The sequence below is a fragment of the Salmo salar genome, chromosome ssa03, assembly GCF_905237065.1.
Source record: "Salmo salar chromosome ssa03, Ssal_v3.1, whole genome shotgun sequence".
Classification (NCBI taxonomy): Eukaryota; Metazoa; Chordata; class Actinopteri; order Salmoniformes; family Salmonidae; genus Salmo; species Salmo salar.
In genome coordinates, this window is record NC_059444.1 from 12871381 (window position 1) to 12892685 (window position 21305).

Here is a 21305-nt window from a genome sequence, read left to right on the forward strand (position 1 = left end):
CAACAAGCGCTATGATGAAACTGGCTCTCACGAGGACCGCCACAGGAAAGGAAGACCCAGAGTTACCTCTGCCGCAGAGCATAAGTTCATTAGTGTTACCAGCCTCAGAAATTGCAGCCCAAATAAATGCTTCAGAGTTGAAGTAACAGACACGTCTCAACATCAACTGTTCAGAGGAGACCGCGTGAATCAGGCCTGCAAAGAAACCACTACTAAAGGACACCAATAAGAAGAAGAGACTTGCTTGGGCCATGAAACATGAGCAATTACATTAGACCAGGGGAAAACAGTCCATGGTCTGATGAGTCCAAATTTGAGATGTTTGGTTCCAATCGCTGTGTCTTTGTGAGACGCAGAGTAGGTGAACGGATGATCTCCGCATGTGTGGTTCCCACTGTGAAGCATGGAGGCGGAGGTGTGGTGGTGCTTTGCTGGTGACACTGTCAGTGATTTATTTAGAATTCAAAAAGGCACACTTAACCAGCATGGCTACCACAGCATTCTGCAGCGATACACCAGCCCATCTGGTTTGCGCTTTGTCCTGTTGAAAAACAAATGATAGTGGGACTATGACTCAACATACCTCCAGGGTGTGTAAGGGCTATTTGACCAAGGAGGAAAGTGATGGAGCGCTGCATCAGATGACCTGGCCTCCACAATCACCTCAACCCAATTGAGATGGTTTGGGATGAGTTGGACCAAAGAGTGAAGGAAAAGCAGCCAACAAGTGCTCAGCATATGTGGGAAATCCTTCAAAACTGTTATAAAAGCATTCCGGGTGAAGCTGGTTGAAAGAATGCCAAGCATGTGCAAAGCTGTCATCAAGGCAAAAGGTGGTTACTTTGAAGAATCTCAAATATATTTTAATTTGTTTAACACTTTTTTGGTTCCTACATGATTCCATGTGTTATTTCATAGATTTGATGTCTTCACTATTCTACAATGTAGAAAATAGTAAAAATAAAGAAACTCTTGAATGAGTAGCTGTGTCCAAACTTTTTACTGGTACTAGAGATACATACATACACAAAAGTATGTCGACACCCCTTCAAATTAGTGGATTCGGCTATTTCCGCCACACCCGTTGCTGACAGGTTTATTAAATCGAGCACACCGCCATGCAATCTCCATAGACAAATATTACACACACGCATACACACAGTGCCTTCGGAAAGTATTCAGAATCCTTGACTTTTTCCACATTGTTACCAGCCTTATTCTAAAATGGATTATATAAACAAACAAAGAATCCTCTGCAATCTACACACAATACCCCATTATGACAAAGCGAAAACAGGTTGAAATTTTTGCACAATTATTAAAAATTAAACAAAACAGAAATATCTTATTTACATACAGTTGAAGACAGAGGTTTACATGCACCTTAGCCAAATACATTTAACTTTTTAGTGACGGGGCAGTATTCGGAAATTCAGATGAATGACGTGCCCAAATTAAATTGCCTGCTACTCGGGCCCAGAAGGTAGGATATGCATATTATTAGTAGATTTGGATAGAAAACACGCTGAAGTTTCTAAAACTGTTTGAATGATGACTGTGAGTATAACAGAACTCATATGGCAGGCAAAAACCTGAGAAAAAAAATCCAACCAGGAAGTGGTTTGTAGTTTTTCAAGTGATTGCCTATCCAAACTACAGTGTCTGTGGGGTCATTTTCCACTTCCTAAGGCTTCCACTAGATGTCAACAGTCTTTAGAACCTCGTTTCATGCTTCTACTGTTACTGGGGAGAGAATAAAGCCTGACTCAAGCCTGAGACCAATGAGTTGTTTACTGCGCAGTCACGCCGTTCCTTCTTTTTCCTCTGTAATGAATATGCTATTGTCCGGTTGGAATATTATCGAAGATTTATGTTAAAAAGACCCTAAGGATTGATTGTAAACATCATTTGACATGTTTCTACAAACGGTAATGGAACTTTTTGACTTTTTGTCTCGGGTTTTGCGCTCGCGCATTATGCCTTTGGATAGTGATCTGAACACGCAAACAAAATGGAGGTATTTGGACATAAATATGGAGTATTTCGAACAAAACTAAAATTTCTTGTGGAAGTGGGAGTCCTGGGAGTGCATTCCGACGAAGATCAGCAAAGGTAAGTGAAGATTTATAATACTATTTCTGAGTTTTGTTGACTCCAGAACTTGGCGGGTAACTGTATAGCTTGCTTTGATGGCTGAGCTCTGTACTCAGAATATTGAACAATGTGCTTTCGCCGTAAAGCTATTTTGAAATCTGACACAGCGGTTGCATTAAGGAGAAGTGTATCTATAATTCTTTCAATAACTGTTGTAAATTTTATCAACGTTTATGATGAGTGTTTTTGTAAATTGATGTGCTCATTCACTGGAAGTTTTGGGAGGCAAAACACTTCTGAACATCACGCGCCAATGTAAAAATTGGGTTTTTGGATATAAATATGAACTTTATCGAACAAAACATACATGTATCGTGTAACATTGAGTCCTGGGAGTGTCATCTGATGAAGATCAAAGGTTAGTGATTCATTTTAGCTGTCTTTCTGGTTTTTGTGACGCCTCTCCATGCTTGGAAAATGGCTGTGTGGTTTTTGTTTAGGCGCTGTCCTAACATAATGTTATGCTTTCGCCGTAAAGCCTTTTTGAAATCAGACAATGTGGTTGGATTAACGAGAAGTGCATCTTTAAAATGGGATATAATAGTTGTATGTTTGAGAAATTTGAATTATGAGATTTTTGTTGTTTTGAATTTGCTGCCCTGCTATTTCACTGGCTGTTGACAAGTGTGTCCCGCGGGTGGGACGGTAGCGTCCCACATGTCCCAGAGAGGTTAAACTGAGTTTTTCCACAATTCCTGACATTTAATCCTAGTAACAATTCCCTGTCTTAGGTCAGTTAGGATCACCACTTTATTTGAAGAATGTGAAACGTCAAAATAATAGCAGAGAATGATTTCAGTTTTTATTACTTTCATCACAATCTCAGTGGGTCAGAAGTTTACATACACCCAATTAGTATTTGGTAGCATTGCCTTTGAATTGTTTAACTTGGGTCAAACGTTTCAGGTAGCCTTCCTCAAGCTTCCCACAATAAGTTGGGTGAATTTTGTCCCATTCCTCCTGACAGAGCTGGTGTAACAGTCAGGTTTGTAGGCCTCCTTGCTCGCAAACACTTTTTCAGTTCTGCCCACAAATGTTCTATAGGATTGAGGTCAGGGCTTTGTGATGGCCACTCCAATACCTTGACCGTGTTGTCCTTAGGCTATTTTGCCACAATTTCAGAAGTATGCTTTGGGTCACTGTCCATTTGGAAGACCCATTTGCGACCCAGCTTTAACTTCCTGACTGATGTCTTGAGATGTTGCTTCAATATATCCACATAATTTTCCTTCCTCATCTTGCCATCTATTTTGTGAAGTGCACCAATCCCTCCTGCAGTAATGCACCCCCACAACATGATGCTGCCACTCCCGTGCTTCACGGTTGGGATGGTGTTCTTCGGCTTGCAAGCCTCCCCCTTTTTCCTCCAAACATAAGAATGGCCATTATGGCCAAACAGTTCTATTTTTGTTTCATCAGACCAGAGGACATTTCTCCAAAAAGTACGATCTTTGTCCCCTTGTGCAGTTGCAAACCGTAGTCTGGCTTTTTTATGGTGGTTTTGGAGCAGTGGCTTCTTCCTTGCAGAGCGGCCTTTCAGGTTATGTCAATATAGGACTTGTTTTACTTTGGATAAAGATACGTTTGTACCCGTTTCATCCAGCATCTTCACAAGGTCCTTTGCTGTTGTTCTGGGATTGATTTGCACTTTTCGCACCAAAGTACACCCATCTCTAGGAGACAGAATGCGTCTCCTTCCTGAGCGGTCTGACGGCTGCGGCGTCCCATGGTGTTTACACTTGCGTACTATTGTTTGTACAGATGAACATGGTACCTTCAGGCATTTTGAAATTGCTCCCAAAGATGAACCAGACTTGTGGAGACTTGGCTGATTTCTTTTGATTTTCACATGATGTCAAGCAAAGAGACGCTGAGTTTGAAGGTAGGCCTTGAAATGCATCCACAGGTACACCTCCAATTGACTCAAATTATGTAAATTAGCCAATCAGAAGCTTCTGAAGCCATGACAATTTTCTAAGCGGTTTAAAGGCACAGTCAACTTAGTGTATGTAAACTTCTGACCCACTGGAATTGTGATAGTGAATTATAAGGGAAATAATCTGTAAACAATTGTTGGAAAAATTACTTGTGTCATGCACAAAGTAGATGTCCTAACCGACTTGCCAAAACTATAGTTTGTTAACAAGAAATTTGAGTGATTGAAAAACGAGTTTTAATGACTACAACCTAAGATTCTGTAAACTTCCGACTTCAACTGTAAGTATTCAAACCCTTTGCTATGAGACTCGAAATTGAGCTTAGGTGCATCCTGTTTCCATTGATCATCCTTGAGATGTTTCTACAACTTGATTGGACTCCCCGAATACAAGTGTGCCAAGCTTGTAGCGTCATACCCAAAAAAGACACCAGTGGTAGGCCTGATCACCAACAACATGACAGCATATATGGAGGCGGTCAGAGACCTGGCCGTGTGGTGCCAGGACAACAACTTCTTTCTCAACGTGATCAAGACTAAGGAGATGATTGTGGACTACAGGAAAAGGAGGACCGAGCACGCCCCCATTCTCATCGACGGAGCTGTAGTGGAGCAGTTTGAGAGCTTCCAAGTTCCTTGGTGTCCACATCACCAACAAATTGTCATGGTCCAAACACACCAAGACAGTCGTGAAGAGGGCATGATAAAGCCTATTCCCATTCAGGAGACTGAAAAGATTTGGCATGGGTCCGCAGATCCTCAAAAGTTTCTACAGCTGCACCATCGAGAGCATCCTAACTGGTTGCATCACTGCAAGAGGCTGCTAAACAGCTTCTACCCCCAAGCCATAAGACTCCTGAACATCTAATCAAATGGCTACCCAGACATTTTGCATTGCCCCCCCCCTCCCCTCTTTTACACTGCTGCTACTCTGTTATTAAAGTGACTTATGCATCGATAACTCTGCCCACATGCATATATTACCTCAATTACCTCGACTAACCGGTGCCCCCACACATTGACTCTGTACCGGTACCCCCTGTATATAACCTCGCCATTGTTATCTTACTCTCTTTTGATGACTTCTGTAACCGTAATAGCCTTGGTTTCATGCATGTTAACATTAGAAGCCTCCTCCCTAAGTTTGTTTTATTCACTGCTTTAGCACAATCTGCCAACCCGGATGTCCTAGCCGTGTCTGAATCCTGCCTTAGGAAGACCACCAGAAACTCTGAAATCTCCATCCCTAACTACAACATTTTCAGACAAGATAGAAAGGCCAAAGGGGGCAGTGTTGCAATCGACTGCAGAGATAGCCTGCAGAGTTCTGTCCTACTATCCAGGTCTATACCCAAACAATTTGAACTTCTACTTTTAAAAATCCACCTCTCTAAAAACAAGTCTCTCACCGTTGCCGCCTGCTATCGACCACCCTCTGCCCCCAGCTGTGCTCTGGACACCATATGTGAACTGATTGCCCCCCCATCTATCTTCAGAGCTCGTGCTGCTAGGTGACCTAAACTGGGACATGCTTAACACTCCAGCCATCCTACAATCTAAGCTTGATGCCCTCAATCTCACACAAATTATCAAGGAACCTACCAGGTACCACCCCAAAGCCGTAAACACGGGCACCCTCATAGATATCATCCTAACCAACTTGCCCTCTAAATACACCTCTGCTGTTTTCAACCAAGACCTCAGCGATCACTGCCTCATTGCCTGCATCGGTAATGGGTCAGCGGTCAAACGACCTCCACTCATCACTGTCAAACGCTCCCTGAAACACTTCAGCGAGCAGGCCTTTCTAATCGAGCTGGCCCGGGTATCCTGGAAGGATATTGACTTCATCCCGTCAGTAGATGATGCCTGGTTATTTTTTTTTTAATGCCTTCCTCACCGTCTTAAATAAGCATGCCCCATTCAAGAAATTTAGAACCAGGAACAGATATAGCCCTTGGTTCTCTCCAGACCTGACTGCCCTTAACCAACACAAAAACATCCTGTGGCGTTCTGCATTAGCATCGAACAGCCCCCGTGATATGCAACTTTTCAGGGAAGTTAGAAACCAATATACACAGGCAGTTAGAAAAGCCAAGGCTAGCTTTTTCAAGCAGAAATTTGCTTCCTGCAACACAAACTCAAAAAAGTTCTGGGACACTGTAAAGTCCATGGAGAATAAGAGCACCTCCTCCCAGCTGCCCACTGCACTGAGGATAGGAAACTGTCACCACCGATAAATCCACTATAATTGAGAATTTCACGGCTGGCATTTTTCTACGGCTGGCCATGCTTTCCACCTGGCTACCCCTACCCTGGTCAACAGCACTGCACCCCCCACCAGCAACTCGCCCAAGCCTTCCCCATTTATCCTTCTCCCAAATCCAGTCAGCTGATGTTCTGAAATAGCTGCAAAATCTGGACCCCTACAAATCAGCCGGGCTAGACAATCTGGACCCTTTCTTTCTAAAATTATCTGCCGAAATTGTTTCAACCCCTATTACTAGCCTGTTCAACCTCCCATGTCGTCTGAGATTCCCAAAGATAGGAAAGCAGCTGCAGTCATCCCCCTCTTCAAAAGGGGGGGGACACTGTTGACCCAAACTGCTACAGACCTATATCTATCCTACCCTGCCTTTCTAAGGTCTTCGAAAGCCAAGTCAACAAACAGATTACCGACCATTTCGAATCCCACCCCACCTTCTCCGCTATGCAATCTGGTTTCAGAGCGGGTCATGGGTGCACCTCAGCCACGCTCAAGGTCCTAAACAATATCTTAACCGCCATCGATAAGAAACAATACTGTGCAGCCGTATTCATTGACCTGGCCAAGGATTTCGACTCTGTCAATCACCACATCCTCATCGGCAGACTCAATAGTCTTGGTTTCTCAAATGATTGCCTCGCCTGGTTCACCAACTACTTCTCTAATAGAATTCAGTGTGTCAAATCGGAGGGCCTGTTGTCCCGACCTCTGGCAGTCTCTATGGGGGTGCTACAGGGTTTAATTCTTGGGCCGACTCTCTTCTCTGTATACATCAATGATGGCCTCCAACTGCTCTTAAATACAAGTAAAACTAAATGCATGCTCTTCAACCGATCGCTGCCTGCACCTGCCCGCCTGTCCAGCATCACTACTCTGGACGGTTCTGACTTAGAATATGTGGACAACTACTAATACCTAGGTGTCTGGTTAGACTGTAAACTCTCCTTCCAGACTCACATCAAACATCTCCAATCCAAAGTTAAATCTAGAATTGGCTTCCTATTTTGCAACAAAGTATCCTTCACTCATTCTGCCAAATATACCCTCGTAAAACTGACCATCCTACCGATCCTCGACGATGTCATTTACTAAATAGCCTCCAATACCCTACTCAACAAACTGGATGTAGTCTATCAACAGTGCAATTCGTTTTGTCACCAAAGTCCCATACACTACCCACCACTGTGACCTGTACGCCCTCGTTGGCTGGCCCTCGCTTCATACTCGTTGCCAAACCCACTGGCTCCAGGTCATCTACAAGACCCTGCTAGGTAAAGTCCCCCCTTATCTCAGCTCGCTGGTCACCATAGCAGCACCCACCTGTAGCACGCGCTCCAGCAGGTATATCTCACTGGTCACCCCCAAAGCCAATTCCTCCTTCGGCCGCCTCTCCTTTCAGTTCTCTGTTGCCAATGACTGGAACGAACTACAAAAATCTCTGAAACCAGAAACACTTATCTCCCTCACTAGCTTTAAGCACCAGCTGTCAGAGCAGCTCACCGATTACTGTACCTGTACATAGCCCATTTATAATTTAGCCCAAACAACTACGTCTTCCCTTTCTGTATTTATTTATTTTGCTCCTTTGTACCCCATTATTTCTACTTTGCACTTTCTTCCACTGCAAATCTACCATTCCAGTGTTTTACTTGCTATATTGTATTTACTTCGCCACCATGGCCTTTTTTTGTCTTTACCTCCCTTATCTCACCTCATTTGCTCACATTGTATATAGACTTATTTTTCTACTATATTATTGATTGTATGTTTGTTTTACTCCATGTGTAACTCTGTGTTGTTGTATGTGTCAAACTGCTTTACTTTATCTTGGCCAGGTCGCAATTGTAAATGAGAACTTGTTATCAACTTGCCTACCTGGTTATAGAAAAAGCTTGTTTATTTTTTATTATTACTGCTGCTCTTTAATTATTTGTTACTTTATTTCTTTTTTTTGTTGTATTTTTCTTAAAACTGCATTGTTGGTTAACGGCTTGCGAGTAAGAATTTCACTGTAAGGTCTACACCGGTTGTATTCGGCACGTGACAAATAAAATTTGATTTGAAGAAGAGGCTGTAATCGCTGCCAAAGGTGCTTCAGCAAAGTATTGAGTAAAGGGTCTGAATACTTATGTAAATGTAATCATTTTTTAAAATAAATAAATAAATAAAAAAAAATATATATATATAAGCATTTCTAAAAACCTGTTTTTTGCTTTGTCATTATGGGGTATTGTGTGTAGATTGATGAGGGTAAAACACTATTTAATCCATTTTAGATTAAGGCTGTAACATAACAAAATGTGGAAAAAGTCAAGGGGTCTGAATATTTTTTTACAGTAGCTAGGTAGGTAGTGAGACTAGGTGTTTAATGTTAGTCATGTCGTGATTTAATTTTGAACTTCTATCTCCGTTACCTGGCTGGGGTTGGTGTGGCTGTGACTTCAGGGTGAGGTTGTCCAGGTACGTCACACACTCTGTTTCAGGCAGATATGGTTTGAGGGGAATGTTGAGCTCGTCCAGGGGCCTGGCGCTCTGGGGGTAGTTGAGGTTGTTGTCATCCACGAGGCTCTTCTCTCTGAGGGGCTGCGGAGGCTCCAGGGTGTGGGGCATGAACAACGAGGGGGACACTTCTAGGAGGGATGAGGAGGGGTTGGGTGGAGGGGGGTTACAAGGAGAGGTGGGTGTCAATCAGAGGAGGCTTTTCTCCTGGGAGGAAGTTCCTCCTCATTAATTAAAGAAATGATTTGAGGGAGAAGAGAGGGAACTGGGTATCAATGCAACTCGTATACAACGCAGAAACAAACTCACTATTTCCCTTCAGGGCAAAAAGTTAACTGTTAATCACAGCTGACAATCACAGCTGTCAATCACAGCTGTCAATCACAGCTGTCAATCACAGTCCAGGAAAGTGGGCGGATTTACCTTTAGAAGGCGGAGCATTGGTGCTAGTGAGGGAGCTTGGTTGGGAGATGTCCGTGTCCTGGGAGGAGCAAGACCCAGAGCCAGAGGTGGAGCTTCCCTATGGCAGTGACACAGCATGTTAAAAACATGCACACACACCGGAGTGCTCTACATAAAAGTAAACTGGCCCTAAAAGAACAGATATACAGCTCTGGAAAAAATTAAGAGACCATTGCAAAACTATCAGTTTCTCTGGTTGTACTATTTATAGGTAAGTGTTTGGGTAAAATTAACATTTTTGTTTTATTCTATAAACTACTGACAACATTTCTCCCAAATGCCAAATAAAAATATTGTCACTTAGAGCATTTATTTACAGAAAATGACAACTGGTCAATGTTGTCAGTAGTTTATAGAATAAAACAAAAATACAGTGCCTTCAGAAAGTATTTAGGCTGTTGGTTGACAGATTTTTTTTATTAAGTGGTCGCAAATATATATATATATATATATATATATTTTTTCATGGCACATAAGACACCTGTCTGATTCGTGCCTGGACTAATCCATTGCGGAGGCGGCACAGGCCATCACTCTCAGACAGGCATCGGCAACAAGGCACACGTGCCATGAGGGTATTTGCCTTGGCATGCCAAGCAATTTGATTAAAAAAAAAAGTGAAATTGCATTGGTTTTCAATAAATGGCTACTGCTTTGGACCTGCCACAGTTCATGAGAGTATTCCTTAGGCCTGTAGTATGTGAAGATAATTTGTCTTGGGTATAATTTCAAATGATGAGTCAAGAAAACGTAATTGTGTAAATTGTTTGCCCTCTGATAGTTAGCGTCTATCAATTCCCCATTACATACAGTATATCACCAGTAGTACATTTACCATTAATCCCAATCATTTCTAATCTACAATGTTTTATGGTAATTTCTAATAATGCATTCAATATATTATTACTGCAGTCATTACAGAGTGGACACGTTGTTTGCAGAGCTCACAACCTATGCTACACTTATGAGAAACAAGTTCTGCCAATTAACTCATTGTCTTTTGTTTGGAGCGCTCCTGTCAATGATGAGTAAGGACCCGATTACGCATAGAAGTAGGCCTAGGCTACTTGGCCTACGCGCAAATGTAGAAATGTGCCCATTTAGGGATGTCTGATAGTATTAACTCACCATAACTAATGAGCAGTGGAGCTACGCAAAATAATTATTTAAATCAAGTAAACAAAGTCTGTTTTTACATCCATTGAGAAGGACAATAGCTCCTCAATGGATTTGTCAAATCTTTTCAGCTCTCTCCTTTTTGAAAACCACCGAGCCTCGGCGCGAATGGGAAAAATGTCATGCTCTGATCCAGTGGAAACCTGATTACTTCTCAACTTTGCGCAGATACAGATGTCTGTCCGGATCTCACTGGCGTGGGAAACTGAGGGCTCAGAATAGTTGATACAATGTTGCTAGGGTGAGCATCAGAACTGACAGCTGATACGTTTCACTTTCATGTTCGTTGCAGACAGGCGGAGTAGATAGATGAATGTGACTGAAGAACATGAACAAACTGCCACATTTGTGCATCTTAATTATTTCATCAAACAGTGCCCTTAAAGCATCAGACAAGCTCAGTGCATATAGTTTATTTTATTAATAAACACATAGGGTGTGTCTATATAATGAAAAATACACGTTTGAAAATGTTGACCTATCAATTGGTAAAAAAAATATTACAAAAAAATAAAATAAAAAAACAGGACTCTCGGTTGACCCAAAAAAACGTTTTGCAGGGGACAGCCGGTCATTATACTCACTGGCCAGGGACTGGGGTTGTCCTTCAGAATGTTCAGAGACTTCTCCTCTTCCCTCCCCCTCTCACACACCACGGGTGTGGCAGAGTAACAGCTTGCTCGCCTCATCAGCTAGAGAGAGAGAATGTATGCTGCTTTATAAACTGGGTGGTTCGAACCCTGAATGCTGATTAGCTGACAGCCATGGTATCAGACCGTATACCACATGTATGACAAAACATTTATTTTTACTGCTCTAATTACGTTGGTAACCAGTTTATAATAGCAATAAGGCACCTCGGGGGTTCGTGGTATATGGCCATTATACCATGGCTAAGAGCTGTATCCAGGCACTCCGTGATACGTTGTGCATTAGAACAGCCCTTAGCCATGGTATATTGGCCATATACCATACCTCCTCATACCTAATCATTGTGTGCATTTCTTTCCACATTAAACGGTGAATAAGGAAGTGAAAGTAGGGGTTGGATTATTTCTACCAAAATGTGAAGTCATACATTTGTCTCTCTGTTCGTCATTTGTCGAGTCATCCATCTCAAGACATATCAATGAGTCACGCTGCGCCAAACCCTGGTCAAGTCTGAAGTCATCAAATTTGGGGTTATCACAAACAGAACTAAAACATTTAACAATACACACAGCGAGGTCATATGAGCCTGGGGATGAGGTTACTTGAGTCATAGTGAATGACTTGGGACTGTATGTTTCCTGCCAAACCTTTTCCTTTTGCCCTGTGTACTGGACAATCTCGCACTGACTGACCTTTGACTTCTTGACCTCCAGCACGGCCTCCAAGACATTGATTTCATCGAACCTCCTCAGCATTGGCTCCAGTTCCATCACACACTCTGCACAAGACAGGTAGAGACGGTTATGGCTCTATAGTTTTTAGGGCCAAATGTATACTTGCAACACCTACATAGATAATACATTGATGTCAATGGAATAATTGTACAAAATATTGAGTTAGGTATGTTGATCTTAAGGGAGGTTTCTGTGCCAAGTAACAAGATAAGGTTAGAATGGCATCCGTCTGAGTCAGTAAAAGTTACTGTGAGGTAAGATGAAAGGTGAGGGGTGATCTCTTACTGAGAAGAGGCATTTTGTTGGCTGTGAGTAGAAGTCCCCCTTAGGCACAGATCCAGAATCAGCTTATTTTTCCCAAATCCTAACCATAAATATTTGTGGCAGGAAAGCGCCGAACTGTTCTGAGATCTGTGTCTAGGGGCAACTTCAGCCTATGTGAAGGTAACGAGTTGAGGTCAAAGGTCATGTCTCTTACGGAGGAAGGATTGCCGTTCGTCGGGGTTAGCGGTCCAGCCGAAAGTCATGAGGTTGATGAGAGTCTCCCTGCTGGGGATGTCCCCTGGCAGACAGTCCAGGCCTGTTTCCGGACGTGCCCCCCGCAGCACGCTGAACATGATCTGCATGGGGTTGGTCGCCTCTGTACAGAAATACAAATGCTCACTCAGTTTTTTACTTCTGAATGAAGATTTCATTTAATATCACTTGCGTCTGGAAATCCCACCGTGCCTTCAACTATAATTGGACTTTGTTTTATCCTATTTTCGAGCATGCAGAGGACCATAAACATTAACTCATGAGTTTGGTATATGGCACTGACTACAAACACAGTAAGGTCATGTGGCTAATCTAATGTGTACGTATAGCTGACAACATTTATTTTGAATGAGGTTATATGATTCCATAAAAGTGAGGTTATTAACATCCATAAAAAACACATATTGCTTTTACAAACATTCCATACTGCATTCCAACAGTAAAAAAAAAAAAGAAAAAAAACATCTAAACCTTAAATTACCTTCAAATGGTATCCTCCTGGCGAGCACCTCCCACATAATGATAGCGTAACTAAAATGGGGGGGGGGGGGGAAAAAATAAGCTTTATTTGACCCACAGTTAGAATAGCAGCCTCTGGGGAGAAAAAAAAATAGTGATGTCAGATGAGCATTCCCCTCAAAGGGATGTCTAATACTAAGAATCAGTCATGAATCTCATTTCCTCAGTCGTACACAAAAGGCCAATACACTTCCCAGTGGCGGCATGATGACAGTCTACTGCCCAGAAGCCCTAGTGACTGTGAATCAGTCAGAGGTTAGGGGAACTTGAAGGTCTAGTCTCAATTCTCTTTTCAGCATTTCCTTTTGTGACGTCTTCGCTGAAACAAGGGGTTCCTTTAAGGGGGTGTTCATCTAGAAAGGGCAAGCACCCTAGAGACGCTCCCTGAGATAAATAAAATTGAAACTTTTACATAAAGTACTTCGCCGTTTGCTCCAGGAGGAATGTGGTACGATTTACCTTAGGCTAAATACTACAATCTTCTACTAAATAGCAACTGAACATGAAAAGCAACTTCTCCTTTTGAAAATGGCCTGTGGCATCGATATGAGTCAGACATTTATTTTAGTGTCAACATTGACTACAAAGTCTAAATAGGATAATTTGTCAGAGTCTCGTACAAAACTGAGATTTGCGAGATAATTAAGAAATAATGGTATGTCATGGAATTAAGGGTAGCGTAACAGTTTTTCAATCCTGCCCACACCACCCAAGTAATCATCAATTCGGAAAGCAGCTGCATGCAACCCAATCATAACGCCCATGGTACATTTTATTTGACATCTCTATGGGGTTAGTTAGGCACCATCAGTAAATTACACAATGTACATGGGACAATATTTTTTTAAATGTCCAAGCTCCAAATTTCAATTACTTAAAAACCTCAAACCAACTAAATTGTAGAAATTCAAATACAAATATTGAACGCATTTAATGAGACAACTAAAAAGGTGTGCAACATGAAAATATTGTTCCATTTACATTGTGCAATTTATTGACGGTCCTTAACTATCCCCACAGACAGGCTATCCAAAGTCAAACCAACTTTGTCACGGACGCACACCGGCCGGCTGAAGCTAATTGGCGAAAGAAGTTGGCTAGCTTGCTACAGTAGCTAGTTTAGGCTACTTCCAGACACAAGACCTGGTTAGACTATTTCAAGTTATCTAAAAAGGGTGATGTACTAACTGTGTACCATTTTGGCAGAGGGAAGTACAAATGCTTCCCACATTCGAACACACACACGAGACACCAACATCAAAGCACGAATCCAAAAACCAAATCTCAATCTTTCTTAATGAAGATAATTGAAACCGAGGCTAAAAATCAGGAAGTTCAGCCCCCTTTAAAGTTATGTGAAAAATGTCCCGCTGGCTGACACTTCTGCTACTCCCTTTGAAAAATGATATGCAAGGAATGTTGTAGAAACTAATTGCGTATTTGCGGTAGATCCCCACAGAAATATGCATGTGTGTGTGTCAGTGTAGTATGTGTGAGTAGAGTCCAGTGAGTGTGCATAGAGCCAGTGCAAGAGTCTGTGCATAATTATTATAATTTTTTTTAAACGGGTCAATGCAAATAGTCCGGGTAGCCATTTGATTAACTGTTCAGCAATCTTATGGCTTGGGGGTACAAGCTGTTCAGGAACCTTTTGGTCCCAAACTTCATGCTCTGGTACCGCTTGCCGTGCTGTATCAGAGAGAACAGTCTATAACTAGGGTGGCTGGAGTGTTTGACAACTTTTAGGGCATTCCTCTGACACTGCCTGGTATAGAGATCCTGGAAGATAGGGAGCTGTACACACTACCTTCTGTATCGTCTTATTATCGGATGCCAAGCAGTTGCCATACCAAGTGGTGATGCAGCCAATCAAGATGCTTTCAATGGTGTAACTGTAGAAGTTTTTGAGGATCTGAGGGCACATGCCAAATCTTTTCAGTCTCCTGAGGGGGAATAGGCTTTGTCGTGCCCTATTCATGTCTGTTGGCGTGTTTGGACCATGATAGGTGATGTGGACATTGAGGAACTTGAAGCTCTCGACCCGCTCCACTACAGCCCGGTCGATGTGAATGGAGGCGTGCTCAGCCCTTCCATTTCCTGAAGAACACCATCAGCTCTTTTGTCTTGCTGACATTGAGGGAGGTTGTTCTCCTGGCACCATACTACCAGGTCTCTGACCTCCTCCTTATAGGCTGTCTCATTGTTGTCAGTGATCAGGCCTACCACCGGTGTCGTCAGCAAACTTAATGATGGTGTTGGAGTCGTGCGCGGACACATAGTCATGGGTGAACATGGAGTACAGGAGGGGACTAGGCACACACCCCTGAGACCCTCGTTTTGAGAGTCAGTGTGGCAGAGGTTTCCTACCCTCACCACCTGGGGGCAGCCCATCAGGAAGTCCAGAATCCATTTGCAGAGGGAGGTGTTCAGTCCCAAGGTCCTTAGCTTAGTGATGAGCTTGAAGGGCACTATGGTGTTGCGAATATGCAAATTTGAATGGATCCGGGGTCCTAGGGACGATTGATGTGAGCCACAACTAGCCTTTCAAAGCATTTCATGGCTACAGATGTTGAGTACTATAGGACAACAGTCATTTAAACAGGTTACCTTGGCGATCTTGGGCACATGGACTATGGTGGTCTGCTTGATACATGTAGGTATTACAGACTGGGTCAGGGAGAGATTGAAAATGTCAGTGAAAACACTTTCCAGCTGGTCCGTGCATGCCGAGTACGCATTCTGGTAATCGTTCTGGCCCTGTGGACTTGTGAATGTTAGCCTGCTTAAAGTTCTTACATCGGCTACAGAGATCTTGATCACACAGTCGTCCAAAGCAGCTGGTGCTCTCATGCATGGTTCAATGTTGCTTGCCTCAAACCAAGCATAGAAGGCATTTAGCTCGTCTGGCAGGCTCGCGTCACTGGGCAGCTCGCTGCTGGGTTTCCCTTTGTAATTCGTGATAGTTTGCAAGCCCTGCCACATTCAACGAATGTCAGAGCCGGTGTAATAGGATTCAGTCTTAGTCCTGTATTGACGCTTTGTCTGTTTGATGGTTCATCGGAGGGCGTAGCGGAATGTCTTATAAGCATCCGGATTGGTGTCCCGCTCCTTGAAAGCGGTAGCCTTTAGCTCAGTGTGGATGTTGCCTGTAATCCATGGCTTCTGGTTGGGATATGTATGTGCGGTCACTGTGGTTGATGATGTCGTCGATGCACTTATTAATGAAGAAGGTGACTAATGGGGTGAACTCCTCAATGCCATTGGATGAATCCTGGAACATATTCCAGTCTGTGCTAGCAAAACAGTCCTATAGCTTAGCATCCGCTTAAAAAAAATGCGTTGTTGTAAAAACTCTTGGTAAATAGTATGGCCTACAGCTTATCATGAGGTATTCTAACTCAGGTGAGCAGAACCATGAGACTTCCATAATATTAGAGATTGTGCACCAGCTGTTAACAGAGACACACACCACCCCTTGAGTTTACCCGACGATGCCATTCTGTCCTGCTGATGTATAGAAAAACCTACTAGATTTATATTTTCCATAATTTTGTTCAGCCACGACTCTGAAAAACATAGAATATTACAGTTCTTCAGATCACGTTGATAGGATAGTCTCGAATGGAGCTCGTCCAATTTATTTTCCAGTGATTGCACGTTTGCCAATAGAACGAACGGAGGGTAGAGGTGGTTTATCCACTTGCCGACGTAGTCTCGTTGGGTATCCTGCACGCCAGCTTCTATAACACCGCCTCTTCCTTTTTCAATCGTCGGGAATTTAGGCCAGGATGAGCAGTATGTACTTCGCCGCCAACTCATTGAAGTAGAAATCCTGCTTTCGATGCCAAGAAGGGAATGGTCTGTTGGTGGTGGCACGTTACAGAAATAGTCAAATAATATTGGATTTATGACATTGTTTATTTCAAGGTATGTCTTTATTTTTGCTGAACTGCCTGATCTTTATTGGATATAACTTGCAGGATATCATGGTAGCCAATGTTTGTTAGCCATTATATATGGATTTACTGCTGCTAGTAGTAGCAGCTCTCAGGTTAGCATGTGGCTAGCTATAGCTACCATTGGCCAACAACAGAGTTTTAGCCAGTTTGGTCATAGACATTCAATGTATATTGTGATAGAAAATGTTAATCTTGATTTTGTGTAACAGTAGGAGAAATGCTGAACTGCTAATAAGTGATGCGTTTCAAGGCTGCTAGTGGTTAGCTAGTAGGGTTAGCCAGCGGTGGAAAAGGGGCTATGATAAAAGCCTAACCACTGTATTGTGATCAAACATTTTTAACTGATATAGAATATATGGTCAGATGATAAGTTGGCTTTAGACTTTTTAGAGGCCCTTTAAGATAGTGGTCTGAACCTAGCTACAGTATGTTAATATTATTCATGGATTACTAGGTTGCCTGGATGCCATATCACTTTGGGCTTTAGCATAGTGCTCGGTTGTTCATTGTCATGCCATGCATATAGCAGAGGGGCCGGCTAAAGCACAAACAGATCTGGCCAGGTCCTATAAGTCAAAACCTGGTTCTTGTTGGCTCACCTGTACATGTCATGTTTGGCGTCTGCCCTGCGGCTCTTGGAGGGTTCGTAAGCTTCGGGTGGCATGTAGATGACGGTGCCCCCCATTTCAGGTGGCTTGGATCCTGAGCCTTTACTGATGGACAGCTGACGCCACTTAGACAGGCCAAAATCTGCAATCTGGACACAACAAGGACAACTGTGTTTTGAGAGCAGGATTTTGCAACGAAAAGTGAAAATTCTTATTGGACAGGTAGTACCTCCCTGTTTTGCTCAGTTTTCAAACATTTTCTCCATACAAGAGCACAACCCTGAACTTCCAAGGAGACACTGAGACATTCAAATATGTAGGCCTAGGCTATTTCTCAGGGAAATTCGAAAATTCAGTTTATTTATACACAACCAAAATGAATCTGGGCCATTACGACTTTAGACATTTAAAAGCCTCATATTAATGCTTGAAGCTTAATAGGGGCAGATGAAGATTAGATTGGTTCATGCAGGAGGGTTGAGCTGGATGATGGAGAGCTGATTCATATTTTAATCCTCTCATGCCCCCTTTTTCAGTGGGACCAAACAGTTTAATTGGAACCATGAATACTTCACGGTCATATTAAATGTAACACAAATTGCCTTTGCCTTAGAAAACAAAATCAAATGTTATTTGTCATATGCTTTATAAAACAACAGGTGTAGACTAACAGGGGACTATATAATATTAAAACTACTAAGTAAGGCAGAGGTTGACACACACACACACACCTTGACATGAAACTCTCCGTCGAGCAGAATGTTCTGCGTCTTGAGGTCGTGGTGCAGGAGGGGTGGGGTCATGTTGTGTAGGAAGTTAACCCCTAGAGCTATCTCGTACAGGACACGCAGCCTCAACGACCAGGCCAGCAGGGGGTACACCGTCTTCTACAGAGTGTGGGAGGAGAGAAGGGAAAGTACTACCAGTAGCTCGCAGCCCACCTAAGAGTAACTCGCCAAACTAATTCTGAAAGTACATGACATTTTCAAATGTTCTACCGCAAACTGTCATAAACAAATCTCACAAGTATCAGACACCGCAAGCTCCCAGCTACTATCTAATAAATGTAACATTGACATTATCCCACCCCTGGTTAGCCACTATTTGCTTAAATTGCCAAACCTAACACAATATCTGCCAATTAAGTTCCAGCAATATTGCCCGTCTGTCTGTGTGATGCGAGCGCGTATCACTTTGTGTAACCAGTTGATGCGATAACCGTCTTGTGGTATGACAGAAATACTTTCCCCAAAACGTTTTCAATTAAAATGTTAACTGCAAAGTAGGCTTATCTGGCACAAGTTTATCATGAGTAAGTACAGTGCATTCGGAAAGTACTCAGACCCCTTTTCCACATTTTGTTACGTTACAGCCTTATTCTAAAATGGATAAAATTTGTTGTTTTCCACCTCATCAATCTACACAAAATACCCCATGACAAAGCAAAAACAGGTTTGCAGAAATTTTTGCACATTTATTTTTTTTAAAGTTAATGAAATAGCACATTTACATAAGTATTCAGACCCTTTACTCAGTACTTTGTTGAAGCACCTTTAGCAGCGATTACAGCCTTGACTTGGGTATGATGCTACAAGCTTGGCACACCTGTATTTGAGGAGATGCTCCCATTCTTCTCTGCAGATCCTCTCAAGCTCTGTCAGGTTGGATGGGGAGCGTCGCTGCAAAGCTATTTTCAGGTCTCTTCAGAGATGTTAGATCGGATTCAAGTCGGGGCTCAGGCTGGGCCACTCGAGGACATTCAGAGACTTGTCCCTAAGCCACTCCTGCGTTGTCTTGGCTGTGTGCTTACGGTCGTTGTCCTGTTGGAAAGTGAACCTTCACCCCAGTCTGAGGTCCTGAGTGCTCTGGAGCAGGTTTTCATCAAGAGAGTACTTTATGTGACTTTTGGCAAACTCCAAGCAGGCCGTCATGTGCCTTTTACTGAGGAGTGGCTTTTGTCTGGCCACTCTACCATATAGGCCTGAAAGGTGGAGTGCTGCAGAGATGGTTGTCCTTCTAGAAGGTTATCCCGTCTCCACAGAGGAACTCTGGAGCTCTGTCCCTGACAAAGGCCCTTCTCCGATTGCTCAGTTTGGTAAGGCGGCCAGCTCTAGGAAGAGTGTCGGTGATTCCACACTTCTTCCATTGAAGAATGAGGGAGGCCACTGTGTTCTTGGGGACCTTCAATGCTACAGACATGTTTTGTAATCCATCCCCAGATCTGTGCCTCGACACAATCCTGTCTCGGAGCTCTAGGGACAATTCCTTCGACCACAGGTGGACTCCAAGTTGTAGAAACATCTCAAGAATGATCAATGGAAACAGGATGCACCTGAGCTCAATTTCAAGTCTCATAGCAAAGGGTCTGAATACTTATGTAAATAAGGTAGTTTTTATGTTTGCTAATTTATTTATTTTTAATCTAAAAAACAGTTTTCCCTTTGTCATTGTGTGTAGATGAGGACTTTTTTTAATCAATTTTAGAATAAGGCTGTAACGTAACAAAATGTGGGAAAAGGGCCTGAATAGTTTCCAAATGCACTGTATATCATTTGTATCTATTATTTGCTATTTGCAAACTTCGGCATGAAATGAGCTGCAGCAGTACAGAACCATTTCTAGACTGTGACATTAGACAGCACATTCCTCACTCACTAAACACCCAATGAAATAGTCTTTAGATGTGATTTAACCATTGACATGGACTCAGAACATCCAATTTCATTGTTTCTCTATGATCAATGTTCATTTTATTTCACTCTCAAAATTACAAATCTAAAACCAGGAACATTTTTACTGAGTTGCTTATTAACCATTATTTTACTTGGTATATTGACAGAAAAAAAGAGTGCACTTCTTTATCTTGTACACTAAGGACCTGGGGAAGAGTTGCAGGGTAGTGGAGAAGAGAATGTGCCTATTTGAAAGTTAGAAATAAAAGTTGTAGCTCGGGATGTTTCATTGTATTAAAAGAAGCTCCAAATGCTAGAAAATGTAGGAGACCCCTGGTCGGGGGGGGGGGTTATATAAATGGAATGTCTTGTGGCGATTTCCCAGATGTGTTGTGGCCCAAAACCTATAGCCTACATTTCATTTTCAACCCTGCTTGGTTGGTTTCATCATCCGCTAATACGCCTGGACTGCCTTGTCAGTTCTTTGCTCACTTAAACAAGGCCAGTGTTATCAGACACAATGTCAGTGCTATTTATTGTGTCCACAGGAAACTCAAACAGCTACCTTCTACCAAATGTATTCTTAGCCATGCTCACAGGGGGAATGAGAAGAAATGGCAGTGTAAAGTATTGTGCTGACATCGCAGCGCTCGCATTTTTCAGTCATAGCGAGAGTATAGCAATCTGATACCAAAGCCTGAATGACACGCTTCTTCATTCAAAATGATTGTGGGAAACACAGACTATGCCCATACTCTGCTTTGAAACTGTTGTGGGAGAAGTAAATGAAAACCCCCTGGACTGGTATGGCAAGATTCTTGTGCCTCAGTCCCGACTCCCTTGTTTGAACAGGTACAATGTTCTTACTAACAGTGTGTACCTCGTGAAGCAGCTGATCCAGAGAGCCATTGCTCATGTACTCAGTGACGATGCAGAAGAACTCGGGCTCGTTGCACACGCCAAAGATTTGGATGATGTAGTTGAACCTGGCCTTGTGAAGCACCTCCGCCTCCTTCAGCAAGCAATTCCTCTCCCTGTAAACACAGTCATGATGAGATAACATTTTCACATTAGTCATTCAAATGACACAGGAATTGATGTTCATATTGAATCTTTGTGTATAGAAAAAAAA

At 42.7% G+C, this 21305-nt stretch overlaps 1 protein-coding gene across 3 annotated transcripts in view; it reads right to left on the reverse strand.

The window, feature by feature from the left end:
- LOC106598827 (receptor-interacting serine/threonine-protein kinase 2) overlaps positions 1-21305 on the reverse strand; it is a 28619-nt gene that overhangs the window by 5711 nt on the left and 1603 nt on the right. For 2 of the 3 annotated variants that reach the window (XM_014189832.2, XM_014189836.2), the window contains exons 2-10: positions 21054-21207; positions 18233-18388; positions 17493-17650; positions 12897-12946; positions 12357-12518; positions 11837-11922; positions 11078-11185; positions 9279-9375; positions 8771-8986 (exon numbers count right to left, since the gene is read on the reverse strand). In XM_014189832.2, the coding sequence (XP_014045307.1) occupies positions 8771-8986; positions 9279-9375; positions 11078-11185; positions 11837-11922; positions 12357-12518; positions 12897-12946; positions 17493-17650; positions 18233-18388; positions 21054-21207 (1187 nt within the window). The remainder of the gene's footprint in view (positions 1-8770; positions 8987-9278; positions 9376-11077; positions 11186-11836; positions 11923-12356; positions 12519-12896; positions 12947-17492; positions 17651-18232; positions 18389-21053; positions 21208-21305) is intronic. The other variant, XM_014189835.2, reaches the window with a different exon arrangement.